General features: G+C 40.3%; 1 protein-coding gene across 1 annotated transcript; it reads right to left on the minus strand.

The window, feature by feature from the left end:
* Positions 1-6,657: 6,657 nt before the first annotated feature.
* On the minus strand, positions 6,658-12,397 carry LOC142760425 (speedy protein 1-B-like). Its single transcript, XM_075863614.1, has 5 exons — positions 12,319-12,397; positions 9,562-9,620; positions 9,180-9,262; positions 7,002-7,170; positions 6,658-6,912 (listed from the first exon to the last, which is right to left on the minus strand). The coding sequence occupies exons 1-5, from the start codon at positions 12,395-12,397 to the stop codon at positions 6,664-6,666; spliced, it is 639 nt and encodes a 212-aa protein (XP_075719729.1). The 3' UTR covers positions 6,658-6,663.
* Between the last annotated feature and the right edge of the window lie 220 nt (positions 12,398-12,617).

The following is a 12,617-nucleotide window of genomic DNA, read 5'->3' on the forward strand; positions in this document are numbered from 1 at the left end:
TTTTTTATTTCACAGCCCAAGTCAAATACGTGCTGTGTAAAAACTGTGGGGTCAAAATGGTAACATTAACTATAAATGAATTCCTTGAGGGGTGTAGTTTCCAAAATGGGCTCACTTTTGGGGGATTCCTACTGTTTTGGCACCTCAACACCTCTTCAAACCTGGCATGCTGCCTAAAATATATTCTAATAAAAAGAGGCCCCAAAATGCACTAGGTGCTTTTTTGCTCCTGGGGCTTGTGTTTTAGTCCACGAGCGCACTAGAGACACATGTGGGACATTTCTAAAAACTGTGGAATCTGGACAATACATATTTAGTAGTGTTTCTCTGGTAAAACCTTCTGTGTTACAGAAAAAAAATGGAATAAAATTGAAATTCAGCAAGAAAAATGAAATGTGCAAATTTCACCTCCACCCTGCTTTAATTCCTGTGAAACGCCTGAAGGGTTAAAAAACTTTCTAAATGCTGTTTTGAATACTTTGAGGGGTCTAGTTTTTAAAATGGGGTGTTTTATAGGGGTTTCTGATACATAGGCCCCTCAAAGTTAATTCAGAACTGAACAGGAACCTTAAAAAAAAGGTTTTTGAAATTTTCTTAAAAATATGAGAAATTGCTGTTTATGTTCTAAGCCTTGTAACGTCCAAGAAAAATAAAAGAATGTTAAAAAAACGATGCCAATCTAAAGTAGACATATGGGAAATGTGAACTAGCAACTATTTTGGGTGGTATAACCATCTGTTTTACAAGCGGATGCATTTAAATTCAGAAAAATGTAATTTTTTTCTACATTTTCTCTAAATTTTGCAATTTTTCACAAATAAACACTGAATATATTGACCAAATTTTACCACTAACATAAAGCCCAATGTCTCACGAGAAAACAATCTCAGAATCGCTTGGATAGGTTTAAGCATTCCAAAGTTATTACCACATAAAGTGAATTATGTCAGATTTGAGAAATGGGCTCTGAGCCATAAGACACAAACTAGGCTCTGTCCTTAAGGGGTTAAACGGACATGAAAATGGTGAAGGATGTGTGCATGAGGCCTGAGGGTATGTTCACACGTAGAGTCAAAAACGTCTCAAAATACGAAGCTGCTTTCAAGGGAAAACAGCCCCTGATTTACAGAAGTTTTTTGAGCAACTCGCTTTTTTTGCGGCGTTTTTCGCGGCGTTTTCGCTGTGTTTTCGCAGCCTTTTTTACAGCTGTTTTTGGAGCCGTTTTCATTGGAATCTATGAGAAAACGGTTCCAAAAAGTCCCAAGATGTGTCCTGCACTTCTTTTGATGAGGCTGTAATTTTACGAGCCGTCTTTTGACAGCGACGCGTAAAATGACAGGTCGTCGGCACAGTACATCGTAAAGACCATTGAAAGTAATGGGCAGATGTTGGAGCCATTTTTTCAGACGTAATTCGAGGTGTAAAACGCCTCCATTACATCTGAAAATAGGTCGTGTGAACCCAGCCTAACAATGTGGTATCACTATACCTGGAGACACTGTAGCTGTCGCTGTATTTGTGGACTTTGTGGCTGTCGCTATTTTTGCTTTCCTACCTGCCCCGAATGAAGTTTGTAGGCCAAAGCCAAATAACAAGGCGATTTTAGAATTGTACAGGTATAATGTTTAGTGTAGGGACCCCCTGAATGAAGTCGCCTTGTAGTGGAAGTTGGGCTCACGCAAGTGGATTATATTCAGCGCTACAAATCTCACAATTATAAGTATGGTAGATATATCAGTAATGCAAATTAAATAAATCCATATACCATGTTTGCGTATATATTAGTTTCCGCATTATACTGCTGTAATTTTGTGTTTTTTTGCTATATTTGGGGACACTGTGGCTTTCACTGTATTTGGAAACACTAAAGTTGTGGCTAAATTTGGGGATATGGTGGCTATTACTGTATTCAAGGACGTCACACCTGCATTTGCAATTTAATTGTTCTGTCACAGGAGCTTCAGTCACCCCTAAAGCCCAGACCCAAACTCCAGTCACTTACATAACTTAGACAAGAAGCCTCAATGACACATATCTGCCATCAACTACTTTACCCACTGATTATTTACTAGGGGTTTAACAAAAATATTGCATTAACCTCTTAATAACCAGCCTATTTTAGACCTTAATGACCAAGCCATTTTTTACGTTTTTCAATCGTCACATTGGAAGAGCTATAACTTTTTTATTTTTGCGTCGACATAGCTGTATAAGGTCTTGTTTTTTGCGGGACAAGTTGTATTTTTTAATAGCACCATTTTTGGGTACATAATATTTGTTGATTAACTTTTATTAACTTTTTTTGGGGGGGGAATAGATAAAAAAAATTTCACCGCTCTTTTTTTGTGTCCTAAATCTACGCCTTTTACCTGTGGTATAAATAACACAATAACTTTATTCAGCGGGTTGTTACGATTGCAAAGATACCAAATATGTATAGATTTTGTATGTTTTAGTACTTTTACACAGTAAAAACGCCTATTTAAAAAACAATATTTGCTTTTGTGTCTCCATATTTGAAGAGCCATAACTTTTTTCTTTTTTCGCCCATGCAGTTGTATGAGGGCGTTTTTTTTGTGGGACGACTTGTCGTTTTTATTGGTACCATTTTGGAATAGGTGCGAATTTTTGATTACTTTTTATCACATTTTTATTTAAGTCAGAAATTCCCAGAAAACAGCAATTTTTCCATTGTTTTTTATTTTATTTTTTACGACATTCACTGTGCAGCTAAAATAATGTAATAGCTTTATAGTCTGGGTCATTACAGTCGCGTCAATACCAAATGTCTGTAACTTTTTGCTCAATTTTGTTTTTTTAATAGTAAAGCAGTTTGTAAGGGGAAAAAGTGGGTTTTTCAATTTTTATTTCACATTTTTTTTTATTAACTTTATTAAACTTTTTATTTTTATTTTTACTAGTCCCACTAGGGGACTTTAATATGTGATCCTCCGATCGCTTTTATAATACACTGCAATACTTTTGTATTGTAGTGTATTACTGCCTGTCCGTTTAAAACGCCGGGTGCCGGTGGGATGACAGGGAGCTCCTTCCCTCTCTCCAAAACCGCTCTGATGCGGCGCCCACTATTGAGCACCGCATCTGAAGGGTTAAACGGGTGAGATCGATACTAATATCGATCTCACCCGTTCGAGCCGGGATTCCTCCAGCCCTCAGCTACCTCTGGTAGCGGAGAGCAGGGAGATTTAACGGCTCCCTGCTCTGTTTATTTATTCTGATGCAGCGCCGTGAAAAGGCGTATGCATCAGAATAAAGCCCATTAGTGGCCGCCGTGAAAAGGCGAATTGGCAGTCACTAATGGGTTAAGCTTTTAGGAAATACAGCCATTTATTTACATCATCCCTCCATTTTTACATTTAAAAAACAAATTGGATAAATTAACAAAAGATTTTTAAAGCTCTTTTTATTGAAAATTCAGTAGACAATAAGAAAGATACATTACAGCAGAAATGTCACAACAGATTGTATGAATTACTTTTTACGTATGTACTACAATAAATTGTGTACATTAAACATTTTCTCTCCCTGTTTTTGGTACAGAAAAATGTTTCCTACAATAGTAAGACATCATGTGGGTCATAATATCAATATACAGTATATGCACATGGTACAGATTAAGGAAAAAGAAACCACGGGAATCCGATTTCCTCATCACATTTCAGAGTTACATCGGATGGGCAGACATTGAAGCCGTAAGTCAGTTCTCAGAGTAAAGTGTGAGTGTGGATGAATAGCTTGTATCCCAAAGTATGGTAAATTTTTGGGGACACCACCTATTCTTGTATACCAAGCGCTCATATGGGATTATTGTTTGAATCATATTTTTCCATTTCCTAACAGAGAGTGATTGCCTTGCCATCCACCACATAGCAATGGTTTTCCAGGCCAAGAGGAGGGCCTCCTGTGAAAGTGATTATTTGTAGTAGGACCAGGCTTCAAGAAGACAAACATCTGGAGTCATAGGAACTGGCTTCTGGGAAATATCAGTCAGTAAGGATACAATTACCTGCCAAAAGTGTGAAATATTGGGGCGTTGCCATATAAGGTGCCAAAAGTCGGCGTTGACTGCCATACATCTATGACAATTGGTAGATGGACTACAACCCCTTCTAAGCAGTGGCATTGGTGTGAGGTAGCAATAATTTCTTATTGTGAACAGCAGGAGATACTAGAAAGGGATACTCCAGTGCATGCAACCAATCCGCATCTTTTAAAGTGGTATTCTCATCTAATAAAAACTAGGTGAAAAGCTTTGATATTAACCTTAAAGAAACTCTGTCACCAGTTTATAAGTGCCCTATCTCCTATCTAATCTGATAGTCGCTGAGATCCCGCTGTGCTGTCACTTACTCCCACATTAACTTTACCGGACCTACGGGTCAATGACCAGACATCGCCTCCAGCCAGGAGGAGATGTCTTTTCATTCTCCCGACAATCCGGTAAAGTTATTGTGGGAGTGACAGCACAGCGTGATCTCGCGAGATCACGCTGTGCTGTGAGTACAGCTGAACATGAATGAAGAGAAGTGTATGACTCTTTTAAAAAAATAAAACTGATGTTATCTACAATACAGCAACTATCAGATTAGGTAGGAGATAGGGCACATATAAACTGGTGACAGAGTCTCTTTAAGGTTAATATCAAAGCTTTTCACCTAATTTTTTTGGAAGTGTGACCTGGGATATTTTCTTGTTAATAAGATGAGTATTTGGTGTAAAAATAAAACCAGATGATCCCTGCCTATAGAGTCAAACTACCATCACTATAGATATAAGGATTATTGTTAATACTTGGCTGTAAGTCACTGACTGTCGGAAGTCTAAACACATGGACATCACTAAATTATGAGTTTCCCTCCTTGTAAAGCTTTGCCGGGCCTTTACTGCAGCCGCCCTCAGTTTGGTTTTCAAAATTGGGACAATGTGTCTATCACTATATCGGGGGAAACTGTGCCTGTCAATATATTTGGGGGACACAGTGATTAACACAATATCTGGGGGCGCTTTGACTGTTAGTATATTTTGAACACTGTGGCTGTCACTAAATCTGTGGACACTGTGGCTGTCATTGTATTTCAAGACACTGTGCCTGTCACTGCATTTGATGACACAGTAACTGTCATTAGATTTAGGCACACTGTGGCTGTCACTGTATTTGGGTATCTAATATAGTTTATAACCCCCGCCCCTCTCTGTTGGTATCTCTAAGGGTATGTTCACACGGCCTATTTTCAGACATAATTTGGGCATTTTACGCCTCGAATTAGGCATGAAAAGACGGCTCCAATACGTCTGCAAACATCTGCCCATTGCTTGCAATGGGTCTTATGATGTTCTGTTCAGACGAGGTGTAATTTTACGCGTCGCTGTCAAAAGACGGTATGTAAAATTACGCCCGCATCAAAGAAGTGCAGGACACTTCTTGTGCCGTTTTTGGAGCCGTTTTTCATTGACTCCATGAAGAACAGCTCCAATTACGTCTGTAAAAGACGCAGCGAAAAACGCGAGTACATGCAAAAGCCCCTGAAATTCAGGAGCTGTTTTCACCTGAAAACAGCTCCATAATTTCAGACGTATTTTGCGTTGTCGTGTAAACATACCCTAACACTGAAAGAAAGGAGGGGAGAGCAGATAATGTCAGTCCCGAGGCAGCAGTGAGCTGTCAGATCTATGACAAAAGCAGCAGCACAGCCAGCTATGTATAGGAATTGCACAGACTCTAGAGCAACAAAATGGTAGAACATTTTAAATAAAGACTATTTAGAAAGTTCTTAAATTTTACAATTTAACCAACGCCCACCCATGAACCTTACATCCAATAAATGCATTTCTTCATTGATTTGTAAATGTCTTCTTTCCTGTAGACTTCTGCTGATGCCTCTCCTGAATGTCGATGATGAGCGGACGTCCTTCACATAGTGTCAGTAAATTCTCCAGTGCGATCAGAAGGGAGGACATTATCACAAACCCATCACACAGACCACCATATGTCGCTTTCATACAAGAAATGACTCAGACAACGTAAGGAGTGTTAAACTATGTGAATTTTATTGTTGTGTGTATGTGTGTGTGTTGTGATTGTGTGTTACCTCCCATCACTCACAAAGAGCGTAGAGCGACACTCAGGACAGGCAAAACCCCCAGTGGAGGAAACCTGCAGGGAAACCATGGCCGCTGTACTGTCCTTCCTCTGGCATACTAAGAGAGGTTAACGCTATATAACGTATGTGCGCGTGTACAGTATACATGTGTATATGTGGATTCCCCCATACAAGGAATAGAGCCAGAAAATGTAAAAAGTGACTGTGTTACTATGTGCAGTGTGTCAGTGAGTATGATTGTGTATAGTTATGTATGTGTGTGTGTAAGTATTAGTGTGTATGTATTTATTATGTGTTTTTGTGTGCGTGCATGCATGTGTTATACATTACCTGCTCCTCATGTTTGGTCATCCATCATGGTCTTCATCTCTCTTGTGGATCAGGCAGCAGAACCTCCTGGGTGGGAATAGAGGTACAAGAGAAAACGTTCAGCAACATGTGGATTAGAAGATCCATTACTGCATTTTACTTCGCACTTTTGTGATCATTTTTTCCTACCTACTTCTTTATAACACCAACATTTTACTTACCAGCGTTATTATTAGTCAGGGACCTCAATCGGTGTCTCCGGGTCCACTGCTGTGTCTATCCGGCTAATGATGTTTCCTTCCACTTTCCACATGCACGGATGCAAAATGATGTTTCTACAACGGGCACAGGACAGCGCGCTCTTCCATGGGCCTCGGGTGTAAAACTCCTCTTTATTTCTCCTTGACGCACGTATGGCCCAGCTGTGATGGATTTGCCTGTTTCTCATCCATGCCCAGTGGAAAGGGTCTTGTGCCATGATCTAAAATGGAATAGTAAATGAGGTAAAATTGGCTTCTCATCACAGACTCTTAATCAAAGACGGCACTTGTTCTGTTTTTTATTACTGACCAGATCACATGTGGTCCGGGCCACCCACGCTCTAAAGTCCATCCGGCAGAGCAACTGGTCGCGTTGGTGATGCAGCTCTTCTGTCTTCATTTCCCAGTCACTTCCTAAGGCCCACGCGTAGATCTCGTCTCTGAAGTCCTCGTCCTCCTCGAACTGGTTCGCTAGAAATCTGAAAAAAATAATAATTTATTAATGACCAATGGAAGAGCAGAGCACTGTATACTTATATATCTCAATGTAAAGGAAACTTGTGTTACTATAAATGATAGCGATGGTGTCCAAGGATGTTAGAATGACCCCTCCCCCCAAAGTCAGAAGGCTACATAGTGTAATCTATAGGTTTGATATTTTGTCTTTTGGATATTAAAATGTTAAAATATTTTTATTTTACTGCTAAAACATGACCATAATTGTTTTGTAACCTATAAGGGATAAAGCTAATGTAAAGCGAATAGGGCCACAATCAGGAATTTCTGGGCCCCATACAGCCAAAGAGATTGGGTCCCCCCTTCATTACCGTGGGTGGGCAATGGAAAGTGGGGCGCTCACGTTTGTACGTTATATGCAGTAACTGATTTTGTTCAAGTTATAGGGAACGAAACCATGAAGCAGTCAGTGACCAGTTGATACCCTGGATTTTATTGAATTCAGCCAAAACATATGGCACACAATGGGATACGTCGCCTGGGGAACGGTATCCATATCCGTATCCATAAATGAACAGATACGTCAGGGGCTTTACCTGGGCCAAAGTCCACGGGCAGACTGCTTGTGATGCTCTGTCTGGGGACTCCGGCATTGGGAAGCCCCTGACATTGCAGCTTTTTCACCACAAAAATTGCAACATCTGCTATTTGTTGCGGGTTTTACCTCCCCATTAAATCCAATTGGGAAAACTCTCAACAGAAAAGCAGCGATTCCAAAGCATAAATTGACATGCTGCGGATTAAAAAAACGCACCGCAGGTCAATTTATGAACTGTTTTTCTGTATATTTTTAGTCAGCGTGTGGATGAGATTTATTCAAATCTCATCCACTCTGCTGCTACTGTATTACGCTACGGATTTTCCAAAATGAAATCCATTGTGGAAAATCCGTAGTGTTTATGCTACGTGTGAATTTACCTTTACAGATTTTGCTAAGGATTCGCAGCAAATTAACCCTTTGCATTGTAAAGGGTGAAATGCGTGCCAATTTTGCAACATAATAGGCATGCTGCTGATTTAACAATCAGCAGAATGCCCTAAAGCCCATGCAGATTTTTTTTCTGCTGCATGTGAATGCAGATTTGAAAACCTAATTCACATAAATTGTACAAATTGTAATTTGTAGTGGATTTTCAGTGTTCAACAGCACCAAAAATAGGAGACATAGGCATTGACAGAACGCTCGTTGCCGATAATTGCCCCGTGTAAACAGGGCAGCGAACACAAGATGAACGATCATCTACTGGTCGTATCCTTTTAAATAAGTGAAATATTATCGTTGTCGGCATCACATCTCCCTGTGTAAATGATAATAACGTATGGGGACGAGGGATCCGAGTAACGACCGCTCGTCTCCATCCATAGCTCCGTGTGACAGGAGCAAACGGGCCTTAATTAACGATGTCTCGTTGAACAGCGCTGGCTGCACCTTACGATTATCTGCCGGTAAAACGGCCTTTAGGGTCTATTCACACAGTGCAGTCAAATGCAATTTTTTGCAAAATCTCAGCAAAAACTTGATTTAACTGCTCTGTGAAAATATAGCCTAAAAGCACAGTTTTTTTCATGTTTTGTTCCATTATTATTTTCATGTAATTTTTGTAATTGCGGCACAAATAAGGCAGTTTTGCCGCAATTTTTAAATGTCTGGTGGGCGGCTCTCTCCACACGGAGCTGCTTTCATGCTTCTCATGCAGCAGCTTCCCCTACTGTCCTCTCGGAGTCCCAGCGTTACAGTTACTTACAAGGAAGGAACGGAAGGGTCCGTTCCTTTCTCCAAGTAACTAACGCTGGGGCCCTGATAGAAATGTTTACAGTTACTAAGACGCGGGCAGACCCCTTTTTTTCAGCATTGTGGCCGGGCCCCTGACTGCCGTACCAGCTGTACTGCCCTGATGGTGACCCTGAAAGCACATGATCCACAACTACTTGAGCGTATTCCTTCAAACATGTGATACGTGAATATACTCACAGGGATGCAAAGAAATTCTCTCTATATTCCTCGGTACGCAGTCCGGCTCTCTTGAAATACACGAGGACCATGGCCAGCAGATACTAGTGGAAGAAGACAAGAGGTTAGAATTTGGAGATAGAGAAATGGTCTCTTCTTATGTCTTATCTTTATGTGGTGATTCTATTTATATGTTTATTAATGTCGGTCCATAATCCTAACACATAAATCACAGGATTATCCTCATTGTTCTGACTGTAATATTATTATCTTACCAAGGATGTAGATGTAAAGTAGAATATCTCTTAATGCCACATAAACCCTTTTATTCAAATCTGATCTTTCTTGTCAGTCATGTCTATATCTGGCTGATTGTCTATTTGTTTTTTCATTATAAAATTACCTTGTCCGAAATCCTCAAACAGATGTCCTTGGCCAAAAACAGCTGGATCTGCTCATCATCTACGAAAAAAGTTTATTTCAAATTCTTTAAATGCAAAATAGTTTATATACAAAGAATTAAAGGTTAAGTAAATGCTTAACCCCTTAATGACCGCCGATTAGCCTTTTCACGGCGGTCATTAGTGGGCTTTATTCTGATGCAATAGCCGTTTCACTGCGCTGCATTAGGATAAATAAACATAGCAGGGAGCCGTTAAATCTCCCTGCTCTCAGCTGCCAGATGTAGCTGAGAGCTGGGGCAACCCTGCTTGAATATGTGAGATCAATATTAGTATCGATCTCACCCGTTTAACCCCTCAGATGTGGCGCTAAAGTGGTTTTGGTCTGAGTGGTTTTGGAGAGAGGGAGGGAGCTCCCTCTCATCCCACCGGCACCCGGCGATAAGATCGCCGAGTGTCTGTGTCTCCGATGGCAGCCGGGGGCCTAATAAAGGCCCCCAGGTCTGCCTGTAGTGAATACCTGCTAGGTAATGCCAGAGGCATGTCCTAGCAGATGCCTGTCCGTTTTAAACAGACAGGCAGTAATACACTGCAATACAAAAGTATTGTAGTGTATTATAAAAGCGATCGGATGATCGCATAGTAAAGTCCCCTAGTGGGACAAGTGAAAAACAAAAGTTGAATAAAGTTAATTTAAAAAAAATGTGAAAAAAAAATAAATTAAAAACACATTTTTTCCCCTTACAAAATGCTTTACTATTAAAAAAACCAGAATGAAGCAAATAAGTTACACATATTTGGTATCGCCACATCCGTAACGACCCCGACTATAAAGCTATTACATTGTTTAACCCGCACGGTGAACGCCGTAAAAAATAAAATCAAAACAATGGACAAATTGCTGTTTTCTGTGAATCCTGACTTAAAAACATGATAAAAAGTGATCAAAAAGTCGCATCTACTCCAACATGGTACCAATAAAAACTACAAGTCGTCCCGCAAAAAACAAGCCCTCATACAACTGCATCGGCGGAACAATAAAAAAGTTACGGCTCTTCAAATATGGAGACACAAAAACAAATAATTTTGAAAAAAAAGTGTTTTTACTGTGTAAGTAGTAAAACATACCAAATCTATACAAATTTGGTATCGTTGCAATCGTAACAACCCGCTGAATAAAGTTATTTGTAATTTATACCACACGGTAAACGGCGTAGATTTAGGACGCAAAAAAGATGGGCAAAATTTTAGGTTTTCTTCTACCCCCCCAAAAAAAAGTTTATAAAAGTTAATCAATAAATTATATGTACCCCAAATGATGCTATTAATAAATACAACTTGTCCCGTAAAAAACAATACCTTATACAGCTATGTCGACGCAAAAATAAAAAGGTTATAGTTCTTCGAATGTGACGATGGAAAACTTAAAATATTGCTTGGTCATTAGGGCCCAGAATGCAAGCAGGGAGAAGGGATAAACAACGGCCCCTTTGTTGTTTACCCACGCATAGCACCATATATATGGTTGTGGCTATGTCTGATACTGCAAATCAGTCCCATTCACTTTATTGGGACTGAGCAGCAGTGAAATGCAGTACCAGGCACAGCCACAACTATATGTATGGCGCTGTGCTTGAGTAAACAGTAAAGGATTTATTAGAGTATGTTCACACGCTTAACAAAAAACGTATCAAAATACGGAGCTGTTTTGAAGGGAAAACAGCCCCTGATTTTCAGATGTTTTTTGAGCAACTCGCGTTTTTAGCAGCGTTTTTCGCAGCTTTTTCGCAGCATTTTTTACGGCCGTTTTTGGAGCTGTTTTCATTGGAGTCTATGAGAAAACGGCTCCAATAACGTCCCAAGAAGTGTCCTGCACTTCTTTTGACGAGGCTGTCATTTTATGAGCCGTCTTTTGACAGTGATGCGTAAAATGACAGGTCGTCAGCACAGTACATCGTAAAGCCCATTGAAAGTAATGGGCAGATGTTTGCCGACGTATTGGAGGCGTTTTTTCAGACATAATTCGAGGCGTAAAACACCTCCATTACATCTGAAAATAGGTTGTGTGAACCCAGCCTAACACTCGCTGGAACACTGCAGCTCCTTTACTTTGCTTACTATAGTGGTGCCAGGAGCCAGACCCTCACTGATAAAATATTGATGGCTTATGTTTAGAATAAGTTGTCATATGTTTGTACATGAGAATAAATGTAAATCACACTTTGTGTGATCAAATTCCCCCTCCCCTCCTATCGGACAATACATCAAAATAATAAAATAAAAATGTATTCACCTCAACGCTCCACTTCGCTTCTCCCCACTTAGGCTCTCCCTGCGGACCACAGCTCATACAAGGCACTGGCGTAGAGCGTTGTATGTGACGCAGCACTGAGGTCGTTGAGTGCTGCATCACATATATGGCCCTGTATGTTGTATGAGCCGCAGCATGCTGAGAGGGCATAGGGAGAAGATGAGCGGTGAGCATATATATATTTATCTAATGTCCGATCCTGGGAGAAAAGGGATAGGGCTGCGGTCACGTTCCCACGCCCTGTGAGTGCAATTGTTACGCCACGATTGTGGTGAATGGCCAGCTGAAAGATGAGGCAAAATTATTATGAGAAATTAGCTTCTTATTAAATGTGTGGCATCCTACTCCAGCGAACTGTTTACTAAGACCGGGGTATGAAACGTCAGTCCTAATAAATCCCCCTCGTTGTGTCTGGTCAGAAATCATTGGAAGGTGCAGTGAATCTTACCGAGGAGATTGTAGAAAGCAGTCCGTTCTTCTGGCTGCAGGGTATGCTCCTTCCTCCTCTTCCGGCACTCGTCTATCATGTAGGTCAGCGAACTGTCATAGAAGAAATAGTTATTACAGTCAGCAGTCCAATGTAAAAATATAAAATCTTTATTTTCATGATCGAAAAGGTCCATTTTGTAAAACATTTGGGGTACAGAATTACATAAGAGTACAGAAAGTATAAATGCAGCGTACATATAAAGAACTGCTGTGAAAGCCAATATTCCCACGCAGGAGAGTAGTCTACATGACTCCAGG

The sequence above is a fragment of the Rhinoderma darwinii genome, chromosome 4 (assembly GCF_050947455.1).
Source record: "Rhinoderma darwinii isolate aRhiDar2 chromosome 4, aRhiDar2.hap1, whole genome shotgun sequence".
Lineage (NCBI taxonomy): Eukaryota > Metazoa > Chordata > Amphibia > Anura > Rhinodermatidae > Rhinoderma > Rhinoderma darwinii.

Bases quoted from the DNA above. Each gene is read 5' to 3' on its own strand.
- LOC142760425 (XM_075863614.1), bottom strand. From the start codon at position 12,397: ATGATAGACGAGTGCCGGAAGAGGAGGAAGGAGCATACCCTGCAGCCA. The intron at 7,171-9,179 runs GTGAGTATATTC...TATTTTTTTCAG, and splicing joins GAGAATTTCTTTGCATCCCT to ATTTCTAGCGAACCAGTTCG. The intron at 6,913-7,001 runs GTCAGTAATAAA...ATTCCATTTTAG, and splicing joins CCCGGACCACATGTGATCTG to ATCATGGCACAAGACCCTTT.